This window comes from Leuciscus leuciscus (assembly GCF_965113295.1).
Source record: "Leuciscus leuciscus genome assembly, chromosome: 6".
In the NCBI taxonomy this organism is placed as follows: domain Eukaryota; kingdom Metazoa; phylum Chordata; class Actinopteri; order Cypriniformes; family Leuciscidae; genus Leuciscus; species Leuciscus leuciscus.
Genome location: NC_138730.1, coordinates 21,909,280 through 21,936,009, shown reverse-complemented (window position 1 = coordinate 21,936,009; position 26,730 = coordinate 21,909,280). Strand labels below are relative to the sequence as shown.

At 37.8% G+C, this 26,730-nt stretch overlaps 2 protein-coding genes across 3 annotated transcripts in view; one reads left to right on the top strand and one right to left on the bottom strand.

Moving 5' to 3' along the window:
- The first annotated feature begins 17 nt into the window (after window positions 1-17).
- On the top strand, window positions 18-10,713 carry fam131aa (family with sequence similarity 131 member Aa). Its single transcript, XM_082172185.1, has 5 exons — window positions 18-405; window positions 4,841-4,928; window positions 5,036-5,221; window positions 6,928-7,062; window positions 8,200-10,713. Exons 1-5 carry the CDS (start codon window positions 352-354, stop codon window positions 8,664-8,666), a joined length of 930 nt encoding a protein of 309 aa, XP_082028311.1. The 5' UTR covers window positions 18-351; the 3' UTR covers window positions 8,667-10,713.
- Window positions 10,714-11,522: 809 nt separating this feature from the next.
- Window positions 11,523-26,730, bottom strand: part of clcn2a (chloride channel, voltage-sensitive 2a) — a 43,052-nt gene continuing 27,844 nt past the window's right edge. The window contains exons 7-25 of one of the 2 annotated variants that reach the window (XM_082172164.1): window positions 26,376-26,407; window positions 25,904-25,982; window positions 25,644-25,769; window positions 25,467-25,551; window positions 25,103-25,204; window positions 24,768-24,852; window positions 24,432-24,590; window positions 23,995-24,064; window positions 23,189-23,299; window positions 22,654-22,864; window positions 22,424-22,557; window positions 20,655-20,920; window positions 19,247-19,355; window positions 19,079-19,125; window positions 18,585-18,650; window positions 17,850-17,888; window positions 16,826-16,930; window positions 15,955-16,041; window positions 11,523-15,876 (exon numbers count right to left, since the gene is read on the bottom strand). In XM_082172164.1, coding sequence (XP_082028290.1) covers window positions 15,424-15,876; window positions 15,955-16,041; window positions 16,826-16,930; window positions 17,850-17,888; window positions 18,585-18,650; window positions 19,079-19,125; window positions 19,247-19,355; window positions 20,655-20,920; window positions 22,424-22,557; window positions 22,654-22,864; window positions 23,189-23,299; window positions 23,995-24,064; window positions 24,432-24,590; window positions 24,768-24,852; window positions 25,103-25,204; window positions 25,467-25,551; window positions 25,644-25,769; window positions 25,904-25,982; window positions 26,376-26,407 — 2,366 coding nt within the window. In that variant the 3' untranslated portion in view covers window positions 11,523-15,423. The remainder of the gene's footprint in view (window positions 15,877-15,954; window positions 16,042-16,825; window positions 16,931-17,849; window positions 17,889-18,584; window positions 18,651-19,078; window positions 19,126-19,246; window positions 19,356-20,654; window positions 20,921-22,423; window positions 22,558-22,653; window positions 22,865-23,188; window positions 23,300-23,994; window positions 24,065-24,431; window positions 24,591-24,767; window positions 24,853-25,102; window positions 25,205-25,466; window positions 25,552-25,643; window positions 25,770-25,903; window positions 25,983-26,375; window positions 26,408-26,730) is intronic. The other variant, XM_082172165.1, reaches the window with a different exon arrangement.

The following is a 26,730-nucleotide window of genomic DNA, read 5'->3' as shown; positions in this document are numbered from 1 at the left end:
ACCCTTACATAAAGCTTAGAAAATGTTTATCATGAACTAGCACTAAGACCAAGAATCTGCCCTTCCTAAATTTACAGTCAGGTGCTACTGGGTAAATGTTAAAACGGCTTGCCATATAAGTTGCACTCATCGCTCAGGCTCTGTACGTGTGAAAGAGACTGTGTCTTTAAGAGAGCCGCATTACAGGTGGGATGACGCTGTCTGAGAGAGTCAGTGTGCTGGGGACGATGTGTTTCGTGGGTTAACAGCAGCACTCATTTTTGCCCCTGTGTCTGATGCTCAAGAAAAGGTGGTGTCTATTATTCACTGCCGAAGACGGCTCCGAGATTCTTCTCTTGAGACCCAACGCTAATGCTGTATCCATGTGCAATGCTTTTGACAGCTTTACCCCAACTAAATCTAAAGGTACGTGTGGATTCCAAGTCAAATGCTCATCTATTCTCGCTCGCACCATCAATGTTTATGGTTTTGGTAACTGCAATGCATGTGTTGTTGCGCTGGTGTTGCTGAGATCGCAATAGGCCGTCACGTACGTGAATAATATCACTGCTCGCCTGTTGCCAGGAAACAAACGCGTTGAGTTCTGTTGCTTTACTGTTGTTTATGAAAATGATCTGCTCGTCAATCAATCAGTCAATCCTCCGGCCGCTGATGGACTTCGGGTCTTGTGTCCTGCCGTGTCTCTCTCACTTCTGTGATGGGATTGATTTATTAGGGCCTGATCCATCACCTTAAAGCGTTTAATTTCCCGCAAAAATAACTAACACGTTATTTGTGTTGTAACTGTCGTGCTCGGGCTTCATAGACACAGGTGGTCATTTCAGATCACTGCATTTGTATAGAATGAAGACAGTTATGTATTATGCCGAATGTAACAGTTTGGGGAGGGGGAACAGATTGAGGAAAAAAATCAAATCGAACCAACCAAATCACAATAAACCCTAGTAGCTCGGATACAGCGGCACATTTCACAGAGCAGTGCCTGCGTGTTATGCATGGTCAATGGGAATTAATGATGCTCAGGGACAGATGGTTCACGGGTTACCTGTTGCTATAACGACCGGCCCTTATTATATTGCGTTAACTGCATTGTGTTGCTTTCCATGAATTGAGCTCAGGTGGCCCATTTTATGCGTTCTCCTTCACTGCAACTACATTTCTGTTGCAATTTCTGTAATGCATTTGACCTTACAAGGCTAATTATGTTTAGGCAACATATTTATTTCATTTACAGACAGGCTATTTCTCGCTCGAAATGCTGCAGCTCATTTTTAGATTAAACAAATCTCATTGCATGAGCTCGTTCCCTCCTAGACAATATCGGTGTATAAATTTTTTCCTGCTTATTGTTTGTATGTAGCCTACTGTATAGCCAATTCAGACTAATTATTATGGTATTGATTTTAATATAATTTTGACAGTACCAAGATATACCATGTTTTTTGTTTGTTTTGGACAGGTATCATGGTATGTTGTTTTCTTTTATTAAAGAAGTACCATACTTTAAGGTAAATTTTTAGGAAATTTACTATAATGTCGTATTTTTTGGGCATGTTTCTAGACATAGTGCCATCATGCCATGTTTTTTGTTTTGGACATGTACCTTGGTATGATATACCATGGTTTTTGGACAGCATCATGGTAAACTGGCATAATGTAACTGACAAAACGAATAAGCACATTCTTAATAATATTAGGATAGAGTTCTATACCATGTATTATTGGACATGTAGGCTATCACGGTATGTTGCTTTCATTTTTGAAAGTAGAACCAATGTATTATTCTTACCACAGGGCTTCCAACTTTTGAGTTCCTGCTGGGGAATAATTATGCATAAGATTGGGATTACATATCGATTCATTATGACGTACAAGTTTATATAGTACATGTTCATTTTTCTCAAGGAAAAAAAACTTTCTCAACAAATCTTGTAAACTATACAGGGAACCCTGTTATTAAAGGTGAAAATTAACAACTGATTTGTATACAATTGCATACAAGACTGTTTTTATAATAACATTATAGCTAATAATAACTCTTTAAATGAGAGTAAAAATATAATGAACTTGTGTGTGTATATATATATATATATATATATATATATATATACACATGTTCAACATGAACATACCCTCGGATGTTCAGTCATGTTTATTTCGTGCTATAACAACTAGTAATAAAGAGGAAGAGATGATCAGTTCACACACGCTCCTGCTACAGCAATCATTCAGGCCACAATAAAGAGCTGTATTTATATTTGTATTACTAAAACTGTAATAGGACCACTATCATCAAATACGATTGACAATTAGCATACAGTTTGGATTGGTGGTATGGTTCTGTTCTGGGCAAGAACTCCCTGTGCATCCATGCAGCCTAGCATGGATAAGAGTAGGGAGAGCAGCAATAACCCCTCTTAGGGTAAACAGAACAGAACCAACATGAATCTATTGCAGATATCATTAATCAAGATTTTAAAGTACAACATGATTCGAGAATTTATTCTGATTCTAGGGGTATCAGAATGCCATACAGACTGACGAGAGAAGGAGCTGGGGATGGAGGAGGTTAATTAGCTCCTGAGAAACGGTGCTGATAATACTGAAGGAGCTTATATATGAATACAGTGATAGTCGTCGTATTCCTATTGGTAGATGTGGATCAGCTGAGAGTCAGCTGATGCGAGCTTGACTAACGTGACCTGCCAGAACTGACACTGTGCTTAATTTATCGTTTGAATTACGTAATAAAACTTAAAAGCTGAGACTTTGTTTCATGTCAAAAGCACCCTGAGCTGTCTTGTCTGTCAGCATGCTATCTGTGTCCTCTTTGCTCCGTAATGTTTTTCACTGCGTGAGAAAATGGGAGAATAGATGTGTGGCGTGAAAGCGTGAGAACAGTGCCAATTGCGTGAGTTGGCACGCAAGCCCTGCTTACCATGTTTTTGGGCATGTATCATGCTAAAACTGTGTTTCTGGATGTAGTGCCATGGTAATAACATGTTTTTTTGTTGTTGTAGTTTTTGGACATTTAGCCTACCTTGCTAATACCATGTTTTTTGGCCAAGGTACCATGGTAATACCATGATTGTTTGTTACAACAAATGTACATTGGGGGGGAAAAAAACAAGTAACTTGGATATAGTACTGACACCTTGTTTTTGTTTATTTTGGATATGTATCATGGTCTTCTATGTCGCTTTTTTGGATGTAGTGCCATGGTAATACCATGTTATTTTTGCAGGACATGTACTATTGTAACACTATGTTTTTTAGGTATGAACCATTCTAATACTATGTTTCTGGACAGTGTCATGATAATACCATGTTTGGTGGTTCTTTTTTTTTTTCATGTTTTGTGGTAATACTACACTTTTTGGACAAAGTACCACGGTAAAATGCCATGCAAACATTCTGAAAGTGTGTCTGGAGATGTTATTTTTAATTGTCCTGCAGCTCTTCTTGGAAGGCTGAATGACATGATGAGCAGGGTGAGTGTTACTCAGTACCATGGTACTGAATCATTACCATATCAAAGTACCATGGTATTAGCATATGATACCAGTGTAATGAAGTAAAATGAGCCCAAATCTTGTGGTTTAAACTTAATTGACCTCATTATGATATCCGTGGCCCGTTTCTGTCTCTCTCTTCTGTGACTGCTAACCCCAAATCACGCAGAGATATTTGACCCACATACGGCACTGAAACATGGCAGGCAGTTGGTGCCTCTGCAAATCTTCTTCAGTGGCAGCTTTTCTTATGGGCTTTAGCGGACAATCTGTCTTAATCATATCTACCTTCGTCCTAGACTTTGACGTCAGGCACGTGCATGTCAGAACCACCTGTGTGATTCATTTTAGGGTGGATATAGCTTAAATGCTGCATTTTATGCCTGACACAGTGGCCTACTTTTGTGTTGGTGGTTCACGAATCCTTTACCTCACCTGATTATTTGAAAATGGAAACTGGATCCGTGTTGCTGAAAGGTTTGCAGTACAAGGACTACAAATAGCCGCCTCATCTCTCATCAGACACATCAGTTCTCTTTTTAAACCAATAGATGTCACTTGTCAATTAAGATTTCCATCATGTAAACCATTAAAGTCAAATGCCAGAGGTCATAAGCCCCCAGCTGTGGCCAGATTTTTTTTTATCATCTTGAGGGCTGCAGGCTAATATTATCTGACGTGGCAGCGAATGCTGTTTGCAAATTAACAAGCCACAAAAGAGGCTTGATCGGCCAAATATGTCTGAGCCATCAGATGCTTAGATTATTAATGCCACGCTCACAGAACCATTTGAACAGCCCACGCACCTAACATATGCTTCAGCTTGAATGAGTGTAAGTGAATTGTCAAAGGGTTAATTGTGGATTAGGCATCTGTTTCTGTGGCGGAGCTTGAGTCGGCGTTGACTTTAGAGCCTTTACATTCATGTGGAGCTCTTGTAGTTTGGTATTCGTGTCTTGACTGGAAAACGTAGCCTTTTTAATGTGTCCATTCATACAACGAGAGACATGTCAGGAGATGTCAAAGGGTAAGAGAACCAATTGGTGGGGATATTGGAACCAATCGTTTATGGGGGTATTTGACAATAATACCCAACCAGGGGCTGTACCGGGGTACTGTACCCCAGTGAGTATTTTAGCAGATTACAGGGACACTTGTGTGTTTGACATTTGTAGCCGGATATATATGCAATGTAGTGAGTTTGTTTACTCACCCACCACTGTATTGATTGTTTTTAAATAGACTATGTCAGTATCACATGATCCTTCAAACATGACTAAAACATTTTAATCGCTTCTTCCATTTTGTCTTTGAACTTGCTTTCTCAGGTTGATGACCCTATTGATATGCTCCCCAAGTCAAGAAAAGCTCTTAGCATCCAGGAAATTGCAGCTCTGGCCAGATCATCATTTAATGGTAAGGATTTAAATAACTGTAGCTTCATTCATCATAAGCCTTTATGCATGTTAGTAACACTGAGTTAATCAGTCTTTTCCACCAATCCCCTGTGTTTTCCCTACCAGGCATCTCACAGGTGGTGAAGGATCACGTGACCAAACCCACGGCCATGGCTCAGGGTCGGGTGGCTCATCTGATTGAGTGGAAGGGCTGGTCTAGGCCCTTAGACCCTCCGTCTGCCACACTGCAGTCCCACTTTAACTCCTACTCCCATCTCAGTGAGGGCGAACAGGAGGCCCGGTTTGCAGCAGGTGCGTGTTTTACAGCTGTGCATCTCTCACTGCTGATGAAGTGCTTTTTATTTGATAACCCTAAATGTACAAATATATCGCTGTCTGGGTGTTTATACATGGGCTGTTGCCAAATAATGTGGATGTTAAATTTATTACTCAACATCAGTATTTTCACATTTACATGAATGCATGAGGTGAACTGTATATTTAGGTGCTGCTTCCATTTTTTAAGGTTGCACGGTTTTATCATTATTATTGATACAAATAATTCATAATAATAACAACAATTACAAATATAATAATATTATACATTATTTTCCATAATTATAAAAGATTCCGAAATTTCTATCAAAGTTATTACAATTGTATTAATCATTAATAATTATGTATTAATAATTTATTAACAGTCATATTTATTAACATTAATATTGTGAAATATTATTACAATTCTATTTTAATATATTTTAAAATGTAATTTATTCCTGTGATGCAAAGCTGCATTTTGGATGTGATATTTATTACTCAAATTATAATAAATAAATAATAATAATCAGCTTGTGTGAGGTCAAAAACTGCACTCATAATAATAAAAATAATAAAAATAACGATTACAAAATATTATAATATCATACTTTCTTTTGCTAAATTATAAAATATTTAGAAAATATTTATAATATAAATAAAAGTATTTGATTTACCAAACTTCTAAAATTATGGAAGAGATTGTAGAATATTATATTGCATTAAAAAAACTGCATATATATATATATATATATATAATAATAATAATCTAAGTCTTCATTATTAATTATGACAAACAGTTAATGTTATTATTATGATTAATTAATGTAATTACTGCAATAATTGTAATAATGACTACAACATTATTCTACATTCTCTTCCATAATTGTAAAAGTTTGGTAAATAAAATAGTTGTATTAATTGTATAACAAAAGTCTGTGAACAGTGTGTGTATGTGTGTGTGTGTGTGTATATATATATATATATATATATATATATATATTTATATATTTACACTTATTAATTTTATAATTGTTAATATGAATTATTATGAATATATAATATATATAAGAATTGCATTAATAATATCAAACACACACACACACACACATATATATGAATATTAACAATTATAAAATTAAAAAGTGCAAATAATATAGTAAGCATAAAACAGATTTTTATTTTATTTTATAATACTATATTTTATTTTATTAAAGTGTTTATTATTATTATAACATGAATATATTTAATGCAGCAGGAATTTGATCAGGTGTCAGTCAACTTTGGCCCCTCCATCTAAAGGCTTTTAGACTCAGCAGATGGTGTTAAATTAGATTACACAGTCACACAGTTACACCTTCTGCTGATCCTGCATGTCAGTTTACTTCATTCCTGTCTTCTAGCTCTCCTCCTTTTACTTTACTTTTCCCTGTAGCTTTTACACTCTGCTACATGTTTGGCTGTCATCAGTTTCCTGAGCTGCTGAGATAGGATGGCATTTAACTTGCATTTAGCACAGCAAAACTCGAGTCTCAGTTACAGAGTTTGTTTAATAAGAACAAAAAGCCTCACCAGAAAACTTCGTCAAAATACGTCATCGCTGTGTCAAAAGAGATTTTGTTGCACTGTCGTCTGTTTAATTAGCGCCTTTTTGTAAAGTCCAATGTCATCCGATACGATTCTTCTTCTTTTCTTTTCTTTAGGTGTGGCTGAGCAGTTTGCCATTGCAGAGGCGAAGCTCCGCGCCTGGACCTCTGTAGATGAGGAGGAGATGGACGAAGAGTCATATGACGAAGATCCTCCTCTATATGACCAGCCAATCACAACTCTGAACTCAGGTGAGTGTCACCCTCAAAGTGGCCCTAGCCACAAATAAAAATCTATGAACAAATTTGCAAATTTGTTTGTTTGCTAGCAAAATATCAAAGCAAATGTTCATACTGTAACATTCAAAAACTCAGAAAAAGTTAGTACGTTTTTATTTATTTATTTTTTAAAGAAATTAATTGTTTTTCTTCAGCAAGGATGTATTAAATTAATCAAAAGTGAAAGTTAAGACATTTATAATCTTACAAAATATTTCTGATTCAAATAAATGCTGTTCTTTTGAACTTTCTATTCAAGAATTATAAAAAATATATATATCCTGGTTTCCTCAAAAATATTAAGCAGCACAACTTTCTTCAACATTGATGATACTTCAATTCAAAATTCAGCTTTTCCATCACAGGAATAAATTACATTTTAAAATATATTTATAGTATATTTATATAATATATTTAATATATTTTATTTTAATTGTTTAATATTTTAAACTGCAATATTATTTACAGTATATGATGATCAGTAGTGTATATTTGAAAGGTAAAAAGCTCAAGCACATTTTTCAATCAAAACATTAAACAAAAGGAAGTTTGTTGGGTTTCAAAATATGAAGCCTTAAATATATTGTTTGAAATGAAGGCAAAAATTCTTGGACAATTTCTGTTTGTCAAACTTTGTGTAACATGTAAAATAATGAACTACACAAAGTTCACTTCATACTTCATAATTCCCCCCCCCCCCCCCCCCCCCAAAAAAAAAGATTTCCAAATCAGTTAAAATTATTGAAAACGTGTCTCAGAAAAGTGAAGTTAGTTATGAGAAAATCTCTATTTTGTATTTTCATATGCCACTTGGTTTGGTATTTTGTATGTTATGCAGTGACGTGCCAAAAAGTGTCCAGATACAGTTTGCAAACTTTGTATATTTGCGTTTCCTATGATGTCACAGTGCATGTCTTTTTTTGGAACATAAGTCTTGCCTTTTCATTCATCTCTTCTGCTCTTTCTCATCAGTTTTTTCTGCTTAATTTATTCTTTTTTTGTACCATTCATCCTTCATGTCTTCTTTCTGTCCGTGTCCGTCTTCTTTTCCGCTTCTGTCCTCTCCGACCAGTATCTATAGGGTATTCTTACACTTTGCTCCTCCTTCAGACGCTGTATTATCCAATCAAAGCTGCCCAGTGCCAAGTCAGGCTGAGACAGACGTCGCCGAAATCCCGCTCAGTCAGTCGGACACCGAGCGGAGTGTGCAGGGACCCTGCTACGCCCAGACAGACACCGACGACCTGCTCATCTCAGAAGAAGTGCCACCACATGCCCGAGAACTCCTGCTTTCAGAAGGGGAGGGCGACAGGGCGATGTGTGCGGTTCACAAACCAGACCGCAGGCCTTTGTGGAGCAAGGGAGACTCCTGCTACTACTCCACCTCCTACTCCGAGTCTGGCCTCTCACCCGAGGAGGAGGATGGAAGAGATGTGGAGGAAGGGGAGGACAACGTCTTTCAGGAAGTCATCCGCTGGTACAGACACTGCCGAAGCATCTCTGATACCTCTGGAGCCGCGTCTTTTGATGAGGAAGAGGAGGAGGAGGAAGAACAGGAAGAAGGTTCCAAGCAGTGACGCTTGTGCTCTCGCTCGCCCTTTTGTCTCGGTCCCTTTGTAGTAACCCTTCTGTGAAGTGTTTGTCCAGTCTGTTATGCATTCAGACACGATGGCTTGTTTTTCTTCTCCATACTTTTAAAGGGATAGTTTATCTAAAAATGAGAATTCAGTCACCATTTCCTCTCCCTCATGTCCGCTTAAACAAAAATGGAAAATTCTGCCTTGGCAACTAGCTGAAATTAATTTTAAGGTTCATATATATATCTATATATCTATATCTATATATATATATATATATATATATATATATATATTTCAAGCAATTAAAATGTGTTTATGGTTTTATTTTTAATGATAATAACTCTGGTTCAAACTGCTGAAAGTGAATCGTGACTATGGCTGTCAAGCAAGAATTTCAGCAAACAATGACTTAAATTTTTGTCTGTTTGTCACATAAAGTTTCATTGGACCACTTATGATACTTTTATGGTGCTTATTTGAAGGTCACCGTTGGCTTTCATTGTATAGAAAAGAGCAGCGTGAACATTTGTCAAAACGTCTTCTTTTGTGATCCACTGAGGATAAAAACTGCGAGTAACTGAGGACAGAATTTCTATTTTAGAGAGAACTACCCCTTTAATCTGTTCCTCTCTTTCCCTGCTTCTTCATTTGAAATGAGCGTTCAAGAAATCTTCAGTGTGACATTATGATAGTGACATTATGATGACAGTTTCCAGTGAAACGCTCATTACCTGTGCTCTTGGTGTATTCAGCAGCTTCGCCGTTTGTCGCATATCTGTGACGACACATCAAGAGACTGGAATATCTCTGTGAGGAACATGGTTTTAAACGTTTTTCTTCCGTGACCATTCAAAAGTGACATAATGCTCATAGTAAGATGTCGTTAAAACTTCAGGGCCGCAGGTTTCCTAAGGGACATACAAAGCCCACTTCTTTATTTTTTTTTGGGGGGGGGGGTTTAGATGTCACGCTGCAACTGCTCGTGTGTCTCGGCTTATTGCTCCAGAACGGTTGAGGTGCAGGAAGGTTTCTGCTTTGATGCAGCGTTGTAACTATGAATAGAATGTGCCTGTTATTATGATCACTGTGTGATGTATATTACCAAACTATGGAAGGCCATTTCTGCCACAAACGGAAAAAAAAGACATGCTTTTGGTAAATCATGCCATTAGAAGTTGAAATTATGACATTATGACAGACTAAGTCATATTTATGAAATGAAGTTTAAATTATGACAGAGACATATAAGTCAGAATTATGACATAAAAAGTCAATTATGTCAAAATTGACATACTAAGTTGAAATTGAGTCAGAATCATGACATAATTTATGAGATGAAAAGTCAAAATTATGACAAAAATCTTAATTATGAGATAAATAGTCAATTATAAGACGAAACTCATAAATAAAATTGACACGTCATTATGACATTGTCATATTTTTGACAATTAGAATTTTTGTCATAATAATTCTAATTTTGACTTGTCATAATTTTGACTTTTTATCTCATAATAATGCCTTAGTATCTTGTAATTTCAACTAATTTTATAATTATATATTTTTTATGTCGCAATTGATGTGCCAAAGCATTATTATTTTCTTATGTGGCAGAAATGGCCTTCCATACCAAAGTGAGAATCCTCAACCATATATTTTTATTTCTTTCCTTTTTTGCCACCCTTTTCCTCCCTATCTGCTCTTCATTAGATGTTTGATTTGTGATTGGCTGCTAAATGAACAGGTTTTTTTTTTTGAAGATACTAGTTTAACCTTGACATGCAGCTACAGTAAAACAGTAGACAGAAAGAATATGTTGCCTTTCCGAACTGCATTCGTTCATTGCAGAAGCATGTGGAAGGGCAGTGTAAATTCATAACCAACCACGTTTTTGTCATCTTTATCCCATATATGGACCGGTAATGTCATGATGTTCATTGATGTGAATGTGTGAATCTTCCCAAAATGTTTTTTTTATTGTTTGTACAGAAAATGTCAGAGGTCAAATGTGAGAATTATGATTGCATTAAAGTTATGTGTCTATTCACACGTTTCACTGCTTAATCATTACATATTGCAGCGGCTACGTCTGCTGGAAACCTTAAAAAAAAAAAAAAAAAAAAAAAATATATATATATATATTTTTTTTTTTATGTTTTCTAGTACAAAATATCATCCCTAACAAAAAAGCAGCAAAAATTACATATTAAGTGAGCGCTGTATATCTTGAATATTTTACTGCAGTATTAATTAAAGGTGAACTATGTAAGATTTTTGCAGTAAAACATTTAAAAACCACTAGGCCAGTTTTATATATTTTGTTTAGTTGATTACTTTCAATATCCCAAATGTTTCCAACTATTTGTAAATCGTTAGAAAATTGCGATTTTAACCAAGGAACCGGGACGTGTGAGCAGGTGTGAGGGAGTCGCCAATCAATGGCGTCATATCCGCGTTATCCTCGGTTTCCGCTCGTACTGCCATAGTAACCATGGTGACAGACGTGGACAACTGGGTTAAGCCCATACGCCTAGCTCACAGCTCACGCTGTTGTTGTTTTGTTCAGACATTATGTACCATGGCAAGCAGACTTTGGGACAAAAGGAGAACTAAAATGAGGATAAAAATCAGCATGGCGTTTTCGAGAAGCCGAGAGCTCCACGTCCGCGACTTAAATCGAACAACATTTTGAAAAATAATTCAAAGTAAAAAATACCTAATTTTGCTTACATTTTTTGAGGGTTTCAACATTTTACCAGAAAACAAGACAATATATATATATATATATATATATAAAATCCAGCTTAACCAAACAACAAAGTATTTCTCACACAAATGAGAAGCATAAAACAAAGCTTTAAAGTTGAAATATTTATTGATGTACAAAACAATTCCATGTTTTCTGAAAAATAATGGTAACAGCTGATTCAGTATGCTTATCTCTATATGTACAGGGTATGTGAGTAGAGTTCATTTACATACCGCTTTACCCTGTGTTCTGTACAAGCAAACGATTTATAAAAACCATTTACGGATATGGGAGCATAGGCCTACTACTTATTGCTTAACTCTACACTGAATGTGCGGCATATTAGCAGACACTTTACACATCGTGGGCTTGACCTAAACTGCACAAGAGGCAAACAGAGACAGAACGTGACACAACATATCTAGATCATAATTAGCTTAAGTTATTCCTGTCCCACAACAGGATTCGTTAATAAAACAGCTGATTGGTGCAGCCGGATGAATGGCGAGGAAAACATTCTGCTCTTGCGGATGGCAGAACCCATAGCAGGCGTTTCTGAGAGAATGAGAAAAGGCTGTGTCAGGAAGTCAGTGTCATGGTTATGGTTTTGGTCCACTCTCCTTGATCCGTTTAAATCAAACCCGTAGCCTCCCATTTCTGCAGCGCACAAGAAAAAAATAAAAATAAACTCATTCTCTGTTGAGCTCTGCTTATAGGCTGTGTCTGGGGTAGTTGTGCTGTTCTTGACCATATACTGCATAGCGTCGTTCAGCCACAGTTTGGATGCAAACAGAACAATAAAACATCATTCTCAGGCTGAAACTAGTGAAAAGTCCACCGCTGAGGTCCAGTAAACACTTTGCAGGTTGTGAAAGCGAAATTTAAAGGCATTAAAAATATGAACTCCCTCTCGGACTTGTTTCAGTACATGTCCCATTCATGATGTGCAAACAGTTTCAAAATAATATGCACTGTAGAAACAGAGCCAGTGTTTAGTAAAATAACTCGATTCGGCAAGCAGTAATTCTAATAATATTGCACAGTTGACAGCTCAAAATCAAATGTAGCTTCACACACACATATAGATATATATAGGCTATAAAACAAACGCGATTGCAGGTACACAGAATATCCATCATTGTAATGATTTACATTTTAATACTTTGATGATTCAAATTTGAACATTACTGGATGAGATCTGCACACTTGGCCTACAAACTCCCTGCAATGGTATTTATACAAAGGCTGATTCTTGCAGTTCTAACACAGTTGAAAACGTTATCATTCAATCTACACTGATGTCGTAGTCTGCGACGTGTTACACCTTGTGAGCACGTGCAAAAAAAGTATTGCGCTCTGGATTTGAAAAAGCAAAAGGCCTTGTAAGTAAACCTGATGAAGAAACATAGTTGAAACAGGCGTATGCAGTCTTTTTAAATGGCTGTATTTAAGCTGGCTGGAAAGCAATACAAATCGTATTGTTTATGCGAGTGTGAGCATGCAACTGATTGCGTCGGGGTACATGCATATAATTAAGAATTTAAGAGGCTCTGAGTCTCTCAGGGTATTTCGAGCTTTTAGGGAAGATGCTTTAATACATTTTAAATGGCCAGGTAGCTATGCTGCAAACTGGTCCTGATGCAGATTTGTGCATGCTTAACGTGCGTGCCTACATATCGTGGGATATCATTACTCGTAATTACAGGCAACACTATCCAAACCGTGTGCTGTCAGTATGGAAAACTCAGTGTTTTGTCTGAATGATAATTACAATGTGCTTCAAAACTACCCTGGTTGGAAACTCCACTGTGAGACTGTGAATCACTGTTGGGTTTGTATGGGAGAGTGGCGTAAGATGTGCCGCCCCATTTAATATAGCAAACTGAAAAATTTTCGTCAAATAACCATCTATTTTGAAAAGGTGTACAGCTGCATGTTATACACAAGCTGTGTTAAACACTTTTTTGCATGTTAAAGTAAATTTCCCACATGGCAGGTAAAATGTTGACGTCAAAGCAAAAATATATAGTACTGTGCAAGTCTTAGGCACGTTAGTATTTTCACCCCCCAAAACCCCATGGTTTTAAGGCAGTTATTTTTATATTTTGCTGTAGTGTGTCAGTAGGAAATATCAGTTTACATTTCTAAACATTCATTTAGCCATTAATTGTAATAATCCAGTGAGATTTTTGTATGCACAAGGAGTCTGACAACAGCCGGTGCTCCACACGGAGATCTGATCTCACCATCATCGAGTTTGTCTGTGATTACATGAAGAAAAGAAAAAAACCCAGACTAAATCCAGAAAAAATGTGGCAACATCTCCAAGAAACCTACCTCAGTTTTTTTCTATTTCTTCATCACAGACAGACTCAATGATGGTGAGATCAGATCATACCGGCTGTTGTCAGACTGCTTGTGCATACACAAATCTCACTGGATTATTACAATTAATGGCAAATAGAATGTTTAGAAATGTAAACCGAACTGATATTTCCTAGCAAAAGATCTAAATAACTGGCTTAAAATAGTTTTTATTTATTTTTTTGGGTGAAAATCCTAACATGCCCTAGACTAATGCACAGTACTGTCACACATTTTGATGAATTGCGAATGTATAAAAACAAAAGATGGAATGAATTATTAAATCATGTCATGAATAATGTTTTTTTTTATTTTACTATAAAGATTTTGTTTCCTCCAAAATTTTAGCTTTGGGGTAAAGTGTGTCAGGTGCTTCATGGTAAAAGGCGACAGTGGCTAATACTGAGGATGAGTTTTGCATCCAAAGCATGAAAAAACAAATAGTATGATAAAATTCTGAATATTGTTCCACTACATGCAAATACACATTTTTTTGTAGTTATATATGAAAATGTGAATCCCATGCAGCAAAATAAAAATTTGAATGAAATTATATACAATTTTCTAAATATAATGAATATAGTTCAAACGTTCCCTAATGGTTCAACTTACCCCTTATCATGACACCTCTTACCCCTAATGTGGGGTAAGTTGTGCCAATGGACCATTTTTCATGAGAAGTCATATTTCTGTGCCCCTACTGTATGTATTCTGAAATATAATCAGGCATATTCATTTGCCTGATTACTTGTTTCTTCTTGCCTAGCTGACAAACTAAGTAAAAAGCATCACAGTTTTACCCCACTCTCCCATCGTTCTCCTGCCTTTCCACGACTCTCTTTCCGGTGTTCGTTTGTTCTTTCTTTCTTTCTTTCTCTCATTTTGCATCATGTTCTTGTTCTCTCCGTGTCTTCTGTGTCCTCTCTTGCCCACCCGCTCCCTTTCTTTTCCCCCACTCTCTCCCTCCGTGTTTCCTTGCAGTGTGGGTTATTAAGGGCTATATTTAGAGCAAAATTGTAGTTTGGCTCTCGGAGACAATTTTATTTGGATTTAAAGTGTCGGCACCAGATGGGTGCGTTGGCTAGGTGCAGCTGAGTCACTCTTGCACACACACTCGCCTTTTCTTACGCACACTGTGCTTGCGCAAAGAAGGAAAAAACCAAAAAACACACACAGACAAATGCGGCGTGAAGCCACAAATCAACGTACAAACAGGCTTATGATGAAAACCCGCACGCACAAAAAAAGCGTGACATCATCAAACATAAACTGATTTAAATTAATCTCACCAAATTAAATCAACTCACAGACACAAACAGAAATGTCCCACGACGCCATAAACGAACAAACACGCAAAATGATGACGAACACACGCGTACGAACAGACAATCGCTCATGAGTCCCGAACATATCCAAAGCCACACGGCACTCAAACTGCAGCGCGCATCTATGGCATCCCACACATACAAACACACACGGCGTGTTTCGTGTGAAGGCAGGACCAGCGATTGGGGTTGGTTTGATTGGTACGGAGCAGAGAGTGTGCTTCACTGCTTAAAGACTCCCTCCAGGTTCTCCTCAACCTGACTTCACAATCCCGCTTATGGTGTAAATGGAGCGTGTGTTACCAACCGCAAGCAGCTGTCATTCCGGCTGACCGGCTGACGGCAAGGGGTCTCCCTCTTTCACCGCTTCCTCATTGGGAGCTGGGCACTGCTCGCCGGCCGCCTCCAAGTCTCCGTCCTCTATCGGGAGGGTACAGTCACAGGGGAGCTGCGGTAGCTGCTCCTCTTGGGGCGTAGCATCGGTGTAGGGCAGCTCTGATTGGTCTGTGTGTGATGGGCTGTTCTGACTGGACAGCTCTGTGCACTCCGTCTCATTCACAAGGCTGGCCTCAGACGGCTGCTCCGTTTGGTCTTCCAGGTCTGGGAGGTTGGGTTCCCGTGGCAATGACAGGCTCTTGTGACGACTCCAGAACTTGTGGAGCTCTGTGACCTCCGAGACGCTGCTGCTGTTGCCACTGTCACGAAAGCTGGCCAACGGGGGACGGACTTTCACTCCAGTCACAGTTACAGAGCCTTCGATGGCCTTTCGCAGCTGCAGACAGAAACCATTTTTTTTTTGTAAATGTAAGCATTTTTACAGGATATAAAGAAGAGCTATACAATCACGCACCTCCTTCAAAGAGACGACGCCTACTAGACGTCCGGTGCTGGTGACATAGGCATGATCCAGGCCAAGAAGTGAGAAAATGGTGTGTGTCTGTAATGCACAAAGGGACAGAGAAAAGGACTGATGTTCAGGCAACTGTGATGATAAAACCGGCCAGTTAGTTTTTCATGTGACTTGCGTGTTATATTCCTTGTGTGGCTTCAGAACATTTGGAAAATATTGTACAAATAATTTGCACTTCTTTTTTTGGTAGTTTTTTTGGATAAACGTGTTAAAGGCCGAATAAGAGAGCACTGCAGGGTAGGTCAAAACCCAGAAACAAGTTGGCATTTTAGCAGCTTTCGATTCCACCGTCCTCAAGTCAATGGGTTTAATTCAATGGGTTTTTGGTTAAATGCCTGAAATGAATATCTGTGGTTAACACCAGCTCAAGGTATTTTCACGTTTTATTCTAAGACACTAAAATAAACCAATAACCACCTTATGATTTTTTTAAAGCTTTTATTTGTGGTGAAGCATTGGCTAAATGAGACTACAGAGGTTGTCTGGGACATTGAAGTCATCATTTAGAGCAGGAAAACTCATCTACTCACTAGTTGCTTTTACAGCTTTGTTGTGTTCATAATTATATCCTTGCAAACTTTCAGACTTGGCAAGAGTCAAAAGCTTAATTGATTTTTAAGTTATGCGACCGTTGTGTAGTTCATTTATAGCTTTTTACTTCTTAGCCTATTGTATTTAGGCTTCAAAATTCATAAAAGATTATCATGATAAATATAATCAAACTTTTGCTGGTCTCAAAGCCATTTTCTTCAATAATCCAAAAGCCAAAAGGAAAAATCCTATTGGCAGATACAGCAGATGCAGATTTTACCTTATGCAAAGATGTCCGTTCCACCAGCTGAAAGGGGGCGGGGTCTATTTTACAGTTGTTGAAATTAACAGCCTCATCCAACTGTTGCTCCTCCCACTCTGTTATCTGAAGAAAAAAAGATTAATTAATCGCATATAATTTAAACTGACAAGGGGAATCATCTTTATAATTTTTTATAGGTTTTATATTATAATTTGATTTGAGAATGTTCACTTTTATGCTCATTTTCATACAATGACAACGAGAGGTGACCACAGCTTTCAAGGGTGATTTTCAAGGTCAGCTTTTCAGTGAATAATATCTTAAATTTCAGTCTGTTCCTCATAAAAACTACAATTGTATGGAAGAGAACCGTGTGAACATTCTTCAGAACTTCTCCTTTTGTGTTCCTGTGTTCCATGACAGAATGTTTTTTTTTTAAAGGAGCTAAAAAATTAGCTTTATTACACATTGTCCAAACCAGGAGCAACACAGTTAAATATAAAAAAGTCTCTTCCATGTACTAGAATAAGCAACATTACAATTTGGCAGTGATTTGGTGTCTATTTCTGTGGCCCCGCTCACAGTGAAATCTCAATGGACTAAAATCCTGCTCCACATAACTGTATATTAAACATCAAATATTTATTTTTCTTATTGACTGACTTTTTTTTTGGTTGAAAGATTATTTTTAACTGACTACTTGTTGCATGTCACCATGGAAGGCATAAGAGAGAAGCAAAAAATATGAAAGCAAATATATCTGACTGTCTGTACAGAGAGTCACATGATCAGTCACATATTGACTTATTTGATTATAGACCTAGAAATAGAGCAGAACCTTCATTGTTTTGCATATTTCAACATTATAAATGATTCATTTCCAAGTTTAAATAATATTTTGAATGCCAGAATCAGACTGTTGGACCCCACTGTATATTCTAGAACACACCTTAGTTACAATGAAATGGAGAAAAAAAACCTCAAAACCTCAAAAATCATGATACAATTACAAAATAATTAAGGGTAACTACAGTATTTATACCTCTGCTGTTGACATGTCATCTTCCACATCAGGTGTATCCTGAAAACATCAAGTGGAGAATTAGACACAGAAACGCACAAATGTCCCTTTCATATGTTCTTGTCCTCACAAACTTCATGCATTTCATTCAGTTCACAAGACAAGCTACACATACTAATGTAATCTACCGAAGCGGCTCAAGCTTTACTAAACATCAGCAAGCTTAAGCAATACATTAAAAGCAGCCCAGGGGAGGGTGAGGTAGATTGGATGCCATTACGAAGGCAATAAAGAACTAAGACAGGGAATAGCTTTTCGAAAGGTTCTTAATTTGATTGGAGAGTTTAAGGCTCCAGTTGAAAATTGGACTTGATTCAACTTTGTGAAGCTTTGTTCAAAAGAAACGGGTCCAATTACAACATCCCCTGACGTCCCTCCATTGGTTTACGGGCATACGGGGCTCCTGGGCCCGTTCTGAATCTGAACCTCAAAACCAAACCATGCGTCACACAAACGCACTCATCCCGTGAGAGACAAATATATGCTTCATAAAATGGCATGATTCATCTCGTGAGTCAGCTTGTTCCCCGTTCCCTAGAGGGGAAGTACTAAGCTGGAGGAGTGTATCAATACAGCACACAGGCAGAACGCAATAAGGCCTCTGAGATGCCAAGGCCCTATTGGCTGTGCCACTGCCACCCCTGATGATGCGTGTTTGTGGGCGAGGGGAACGAGTCCCTGCGACAGCGTTCTTACCACCATGGGTATCTTCACACGCTTGGGCCTCCTGCTCCTCTTAGGAGCCTTGGGGCCAGCATTGCTCTTCCAGACATAACAGATAGAAAAGGGAGGAGCATAAAGCGTTAATGCAAATCTAACGCAAGGCTCCCTCAACAGGAGCACCTTCAACATTGACTATTATCAAGGGACACTGTTAGAGCCATCGGTCCTCCAAAGAGAAAGGCAGAAAGGGGTGTATAACAGTAAATTCAGGATGAAATAAAAAAAAATCTGATTTGAATTAACATATTTGAGTTTTGAATAAATAAAAAAAATCAAACAGACAACAAAACAGAATACAGCCTGTCTGAACAAAGCCAAAGACTAAGACAAACATTGAAACATAAAAAAAAAAAAAAAAGGCAAACCAGATGCTCTGTCGTCCCATATTCAACTTCTGGCCACCTGTAAAATCTACAGCTACATAAGTGCTGCGTATCACCCACAATCCCCCTAGAGAGCCATCATACCTCTATTAGCTCCTTCACAGGTTCCCCAGAGGAGAGATTTGGAGAACCTGCAGAAGAAGAGTGATTAGATTAGCACAAGATTGGTGCGTACCAGGGGGTCGCAGACAGTTCGCAACACGACATACATGAGTAGGAGTTGAAATGTGTGAGTAAGTGTTATATACACACTGTTCAGTGACTCTGTGTTGCTGATTGCAGACACCGTCTTCAGAGCAGACTTGAGGGGGATCTGGGAGTTAGTCAGCGTGGGGCTGTATGAAGACTCTTCAGTGGAGATCTGAAAAAAAAAAACTGTCTATTAGATAGATTTATCAGTAAGGTTGATTACTAAAACAGACTCCACGTACTCCCAGATGTATTACCGTGCACAGAGATGACAGCTTGTCGGGAAGGAATTCTTTAGGATAAAACAGAAAGCATGAAGAAAAAAAAAACACCTGATGGTGATCTGACAATCCTTTGTTCTTCTTGAGAAATACAGACAAGCTGGGAATCGCAGACTCCAAAAACAATGGCATACTAACATTGAACATAATTAAAGAAATACTTCACTCGGAATTGAAAATTATTTATTACGCTCCCTGTGTCGTTCCAAGCCTATTATGCTGTTTTCTTTATAGTTACCAGTAACTCATTGTGACCACTAAACACTAAAAATACAATAAAAAAGAGCCATTAATGGAGACCATGAGATTCATACAGTGCATTTTGAGTCTTCTAAAGCCATACTAAACAGACTGAGCATCAATAACAATCATATTCTCCACAAATCATCTAAATTCTCCCACATTCTCAATAACAGTATTCACTTACCAAGTGAGAACCGCTTTTTGAAGCACAGGATCAATCCGTACCATATCGGTTAGATTTTTTGATTTATCGATATAGGTCGAAAATTCCATTATTAATTGTAATCATTTCCCTTATTTTTACATTTAAACCACATTTGCTGTATGCTCACTTAAAGTTAATCTATAAAAAAAATTAAAAAAATAATATTAATAATTTAAATTATACTTAATCACAAGAAAATTTAAAATAATTAAATAAATAGAAAATAAAAATTGTTCAAATTGTATATTATAATGCTTAAATTCACTTGTAGCATTTAAAATGATTAATTTAATAAAACACTTTTTTTAGGGGTTTACTTTTTTTTTTTTGACTAATATAGTATAGATAGAATAAATAGCACAGATCTTAATAAGAATTTATTGGCCATAATATAAAAATTATCATCTTATTGTTATTGACCATAATGTTAATAGCAGTGCACCCTTAATGGTTTTTGCCATCAATAACGTTAAACCTAGTGCAATCTAAAAATGATTTAGCTGCACAGAAAAATAGCATTCAGGCTCAGAAAATCATGTGGGCGAGTAAATAATAACAATAATGGTTGAACTAATCCTATAACCTGGTGTTGTTTTTACAATTCTGTTTAAATATATGTCTATATCTCTAAAATGATCATGTAAAATTATATGGGGAAAAATGTAATCTAATCTAATGTTAGTTGCTGCTTCAGATTCCTTTCTTGTAATTAACACTAGCATTTTCTCTCTGAGGTTCATACCAGGAAACGTACGGCATGCCCAGTCTTGGGGGGAGAGTCTTGGGGGAAGCTGGGCACATGGGTGCCGTTGTCCTGAGCACGTTCTCTCAAGTAGTCCAGCCTGCGAGTTCGGCTGAGCTGCAGCGAGAGCAGCGACTGTAGCTGGGAGCGCTCTATAGAACCCAGCAGGATCATGGACTCTGGAGCCAGGTGGGGACACGGGCAAGGGAGACAGTAGAGAGGGAAAGAGAGAGAAAGAGAGAAGTGAGAGAGACACAGCGGGATAGCTGGAGGAATGGGGGATAGCAAAAGGCGGGAAAGGAGATGGAGAAGGTAAAGAATGTGTCTGTCACAGGGAACGAGGTGGAATTGTGGGATAACATTTCCAACTGTGAGCTTTCATTTGGGAACTTCAAGAAAATGGCTGAAAAGGAAACTGTACTGAAATCAAACATCAAAAAGTATTTACAGCCTAATTTTTAAACACTTATTTACTTCTTCAGAACTTCTCCTTTTGTGTTCCTTTCTTTGGAGCAGTTTTTAAGCATCATGCAAACACCTAATAAACCGTTTTGTCATATTCATCCAGAGGCCCATTTTCTTCCCAGGCATCTACAACTGTACACTTCTAGTTGTAGACCAATATATATATATATATAATTTTACACATTGAAAATCTAAACGTAAACCTTAAAATATACATCATTTTTTACGATATTGAAAAACGTGAAACAAATAAAAGCTTAAATGAATAAGAAATATTTCAGATTCTGCACTATTTCTGAGTCACTAATCAAATGATCATGTGACTCTTTGCCCAGATGATCAGATGCTCTTCTATTGTGGCTCAAGGTGCTCTTTGGATAATCTCAAATCATACTCCAGTATTATTATAAATGTTTAAAACAGTGCAGCTTAATTTAAAAAAAAATTTTTTGGGCAAGCTAGTAAGAGCTGTGTGTGTAAACTTCACTTCCCTGGCCTCAAGAGTTGCACTAGTGACTGACGCTGGAGTCTAGCGTCCTTGTTAGCGAGTCTGTCTTCCATGCTGGAGACCCTGGTTCGAATCCTGCTCGGAAAGTTTAAAAAGTTTATCGGGGAACGCAAAGCATTTGCGAGAGAATGTAAAAGCATTGACATTTTTCCATTACCATGACCCTTTAGGGGCTTCGTAGATTCCACAAGTGATGTGTTCAATTTTTCTTTGCTATTTGCTTTAAAAGAGTTTTCTCTTGTTCAGTAATTTTTTTTGATTGCAGTCTTTTTTCTGTTGTCATTGTTTCCCTTGGATTTGCTTCTCAGTTCCATATAAGCTTTTCTTGGTTCGTTCCATGTTTTCTAGGCAACCTTGGTCATGCTAATTCAGATTAGCACAGTTGGTTTTAAATTAATCTTTTTTATTTTTCAGTTCAAAACTTCATAGTCCAAGTGTTAGTAATCTGTCCTTAATCTGTGTTTGAGAAAGACATTTTTTAAGCCATGATTAACTATTCTAGATTAAGGCCTACTCCTAGCTTTGCTCTGTGGATATTGGTATCAGCCATTGAAAACCCATTTTGATGAAAACCTCATTTCTTGGCAAAAATGATTCAGCAATCAAAAACAGATATTGCAGAGACATTTCAGCAGAATTGCTCTTCCATATTGAGAAAAATGGGGAAAAAAGACACTTTGGGATAAAGACTGCCTAAAAGTCAGTCTAAAAATTCCCAATGTGAGATTGTGATAGTGGTAAGAAGGATGTGCAGAAGGTGGACTAACAATATTTAGGTATTTTATGCATGTCTCACCTTTGGACTCCACCAGGGCCAGGGTTTTAAGCTGGCCTGTTACGAGAGCTTCCTGCAGGTCCCGGTAAGAGGAGGAGAGCGTGATATACCGCACGTCTCTCACCATTATGTCCTCCACGCGGATATTATACTTTCTACAGGCAAAAAAAACAAGATGGGAGTGAGCATTCAAAATGCCAGGGGAATAATATGAGAGTGATAATTTGTGGAAGGAACGTAATAGCCCTCACTCCTGTCCCCAGCCCAGCTCTGGCAGGTAGGGAAGTTTCTGGATCCGGATGATGGAATCATAGAGGGAAGGCTGTAGACTCTGAGCCACGGCATTGGCCAATATCACAGCGATCATCACGGGCAGGATGTGCGAGATTTGACCGGTCAGCTCGAACACAATGACGGCGGTGGACACGGTGTGAGTGACTGCGCCAGAAAGAGCCGCCGCCCCTGTGGGAATCACCATTTCGTCCAGCATCAAATTACAGTAGCAGTCACCCGCCTCAAGCCATCTGATTTCCTATTGTGCTCCTGACAAGCTTTCTGCTCCGCTGCACAATGCAGCGCTACCGCTGAAGCCATTTCCAAAGGCAATATCTAATTTGGCTGTTGGTTTGTGTGGGTTAATGAAAAATGTATGACTCTTGCATACAACACCCTGCAGGTTCAATTACGTGTGTGAATAAGATATAGCCACGACGGGTTGAAACTGATGGCTTTTGAAAGAAAACAAATGGACATCCGCGTGAAGGCATGCACAATGGTTACTCTCACCAACAACTGCGTATCCGCCGGGAACTATGGGATATACAGTGTTGTCGGCGTGTATCCCTTCGGGGAAGACAGCGGCCATACTCTCGCCGACCAGTCGACCGAATGCAGCCCCTATGTGATACACAGAATTCACATTTTTGTTTTGATGACATTTTGGTGCTGACAAAAAAACGTCAAATTTGTAACACCTGGTTGACGGATACTTACATGAGGCCACACACATTGATTCCAGAATAAAGCTGCAGTGATTTCACGAGTTTACACACACAGGCTTTAGTGACTCAGACAGTGATGAGGGATGGAAATGGAGAACATGATTGCGGGAAAAGGAAAACAACCATTAAGGACAAACTAAAATATGATGGCTGGTATGAAAACAAGAGCAAAATAACGTTCAAAGTAACGTGCTCGCTCATACACTGCCGGACAAAAGTTTGGAATAATTACGATTTTTGAAATAAGTCTCTTATGTTAGAATTGAATTATAGCATATTAAAATGATTTCTGAAAGATGTAAATATGCTGAAAATTCAGCTTTGACATCACAGAAATAAATTCCATTTTAAAATATATTAAAATAAACAGTTAAATATTATTGCTTTATTGTATTTTCGATTAAATAAATGCAAGCTTGGTAAGCATGAAAGAGTCTTATTTCAAAACATTTAAAAAATTGTAATCAAATCAAACTTTTGACTGGTAGACCACAATAATAGCTTGAAATGAAAACAAACAAACAAACAAAAAAAACGTTTCCCACAGTGCTGACTTTTAAAAACAACACACGCACACTTTAAATCACATACCAATGAGGAAAACCGGCATGAAAGCCCCACAAGGCACAGGCATTGTTGTGGCCACAGCTGACATCCAGAACTGAAGAGAAACATTCAAGAGCCACAAGGTCACACACATAAACAAAGACACCCTTTAATAATTTAATAAAGCACCATCACACACGCAATTGTGATGCTGTACTGAAAATCAGAACGGCTGTGATTTACTTGCAGCCTGTGATGATTTTCAGCACAACATGACAGCAACTTTTTTATACAAGACAGTTCAATAACAAGAAGTATATTGAGTAACTGACATTTCAATATGACCAGATATTTTATTTATTTTTGCAACGAGAATGAAGCCAATCAAATAACAGCTGTATAATAACATGTTACATTCACATATTGCCCATTGCTGTTAACATTCATGGTCTTTCTAATTTACAAAACATGGTGAGACCCACCTTCATGACAATGAAAAGGAGGAGTGTGATGAACACATTGACTTGTGGGTGCTTCCAGGCCTGAGGTACGTGACTTGAGTACGCAAACTCCTCTGCAACACCTTGCTTGTACCAGGTCAGGTTGTCAAACAGTGCCACTAGAGACTCATGTTGAGTAAGCTAAATGAGGAGGCAATGCAGTTTGTTACTGAATGCATGATTACTGATCCGGAACAAATTAATCTCAGCATGAAGCACACGTGAAAGACTGAAAAAGTTTGGTTGTATAGGAAAAAAGAATGGTATAGAGAAGGAAACCATTTTGATGAGACACACAATACATCTGAAACATCAGACCTGGCCTGCCATGAACTGTCCAAACCCTGGAGGAAAGGTGAGTGTAGAGATCAGAAGAGTGACCACTGCCGGATACACTAGTCTTCTATGGGAAGCCAAACATGAGAGAGAAAAATGACTATTTGAATATAATAAATAAACATTTGACTATTTAATATAACATTAATAATTTTAAAAAGTTTCATTATTAATCCAGCATTGAAAACAGAAAATATATTTAATTTGTAACATTCTTTAACAATGAAATAAAAAAAATTCTGAGCTAGTTCCTAACTAAAATACATGGTACAATAAGAATTGCTGTTAACATTGTAAAAAAAGCACTAAAAACTAACTTTTTTAGCAAAAACTTGTTGATGGTTTTCTGTTTTCTCATAGACTCCACTATGATCCTGTTCAGGTACACAAACAACGCCCCTCCAAAACCACTGGCAATTCTGAGAAAAACATTAAGAAAAACTATGACCATTGCACATTTCTATTTTACAGCCAAGAACTAAGTTTCACAAACTAGTTGGATTTAAAGATTAGACATGTGAACTGAACACAGTGTTTGAAAGCATAAGCTTTGCATATAAACAGTGCTAATGAGCTTAGACATTTTAACACAAATGTTCCTTGACAAGGAAGTTAGTTTGCATAAAATCTTACTTCCATAATTCAAATAATTAGTTTATGGTAGAAAGGTGAGACACAAACCCGAGCACAGCAAAAGCTGGAAGCTCTTGTAGGTCAAAGGGAAAGTCCAGACGAAAGCGTGTTTTAAAGAGAGCTGTGATCGTCTCTGCAATATGGCGAAGAGAGATTGACAGTTAGAAATGTATGGCGAATGAATCATCTGACAGTGTTGGCTATCATAACGGGTTCCTCCCTCACCCTCATCGTTATTCCACACTGCCAGCACCCTGAAGATAAAGGCACTGAAGGTTGCAGCGAAGAATCCTCTCCAGTAGTTCCTCACGGCAAAGAACGTAGATGTGACCTCAATACTAAACAGCACTCCTGCCACAACACAGCAGATCGTCAACAAACAACTTTGCTCAAAGCTGGAGGTATACAGGGAAACGTTACTGTCGTGGATGTGATATGGCGTTATCTCCAGTGGCCAGCTATGATCACAATGTGTCTGGTCTTACCTCCAATAGGGGCCGCAAAGCAACAGCCCACCCCCACGGCACAGGCGGCTGACAGCATCTCTGTGTTTCTCAGCTCATTCTGTCAGATTAACGAGAAAACCCAATACATGCAAATCCTGTTTCAAACGACTGTCGCGGTGGCATTTTGCAGGCAGCCAAGAAACAGGGTAATTACACTGACGGATACATGGCAACGACATGCGGAACAAGGTATTGCTATGAACACAATTAAAAAATGGACAAACACTGCTCTTTCATTCACTATACGCTATCTTTGGGAACGGTTTTTGCTACGGCCAGGGAGGATGAAGTCCAGTGGACTCTAGATTGCAATGGAAAAATGGTAAACTTGAGAAATAAAAATTCACAAAATGGGAGAAGAAAATAAAATTGGCTTTTTCATTTATTTTAACACTTTTAATCAATCTGATCACATGGACACACCCAAACATAATAATACCTTGCATCTTACCTTGTTTCCCTCAAAGGGCTCTTCCTTCAGCAGTAAATCAAAATAACACATATACATGTGAATATCTGAACTTGTTGAAAGGCTATCAATACTTTAAGTACTTACAGTGTTGTTTACTTGTTTCATGTCTGTATCTATAAAAAAATAATTGAAATTTATTTCACATTTATTGTAATAAGAACTATAGTGTGTTGACTATGTTTGACCTACCCATCTATCTATCTATCTATCTATCTATCTATCTATCTATCTATCTATCTATCTATCTATCTATCTATCTATCTATCTATCTGTCTGTCTGTCTGTCTGTCTGTCTGTCTGTCTGTCTGTCTGTCTATCTATCTATCTATCTATC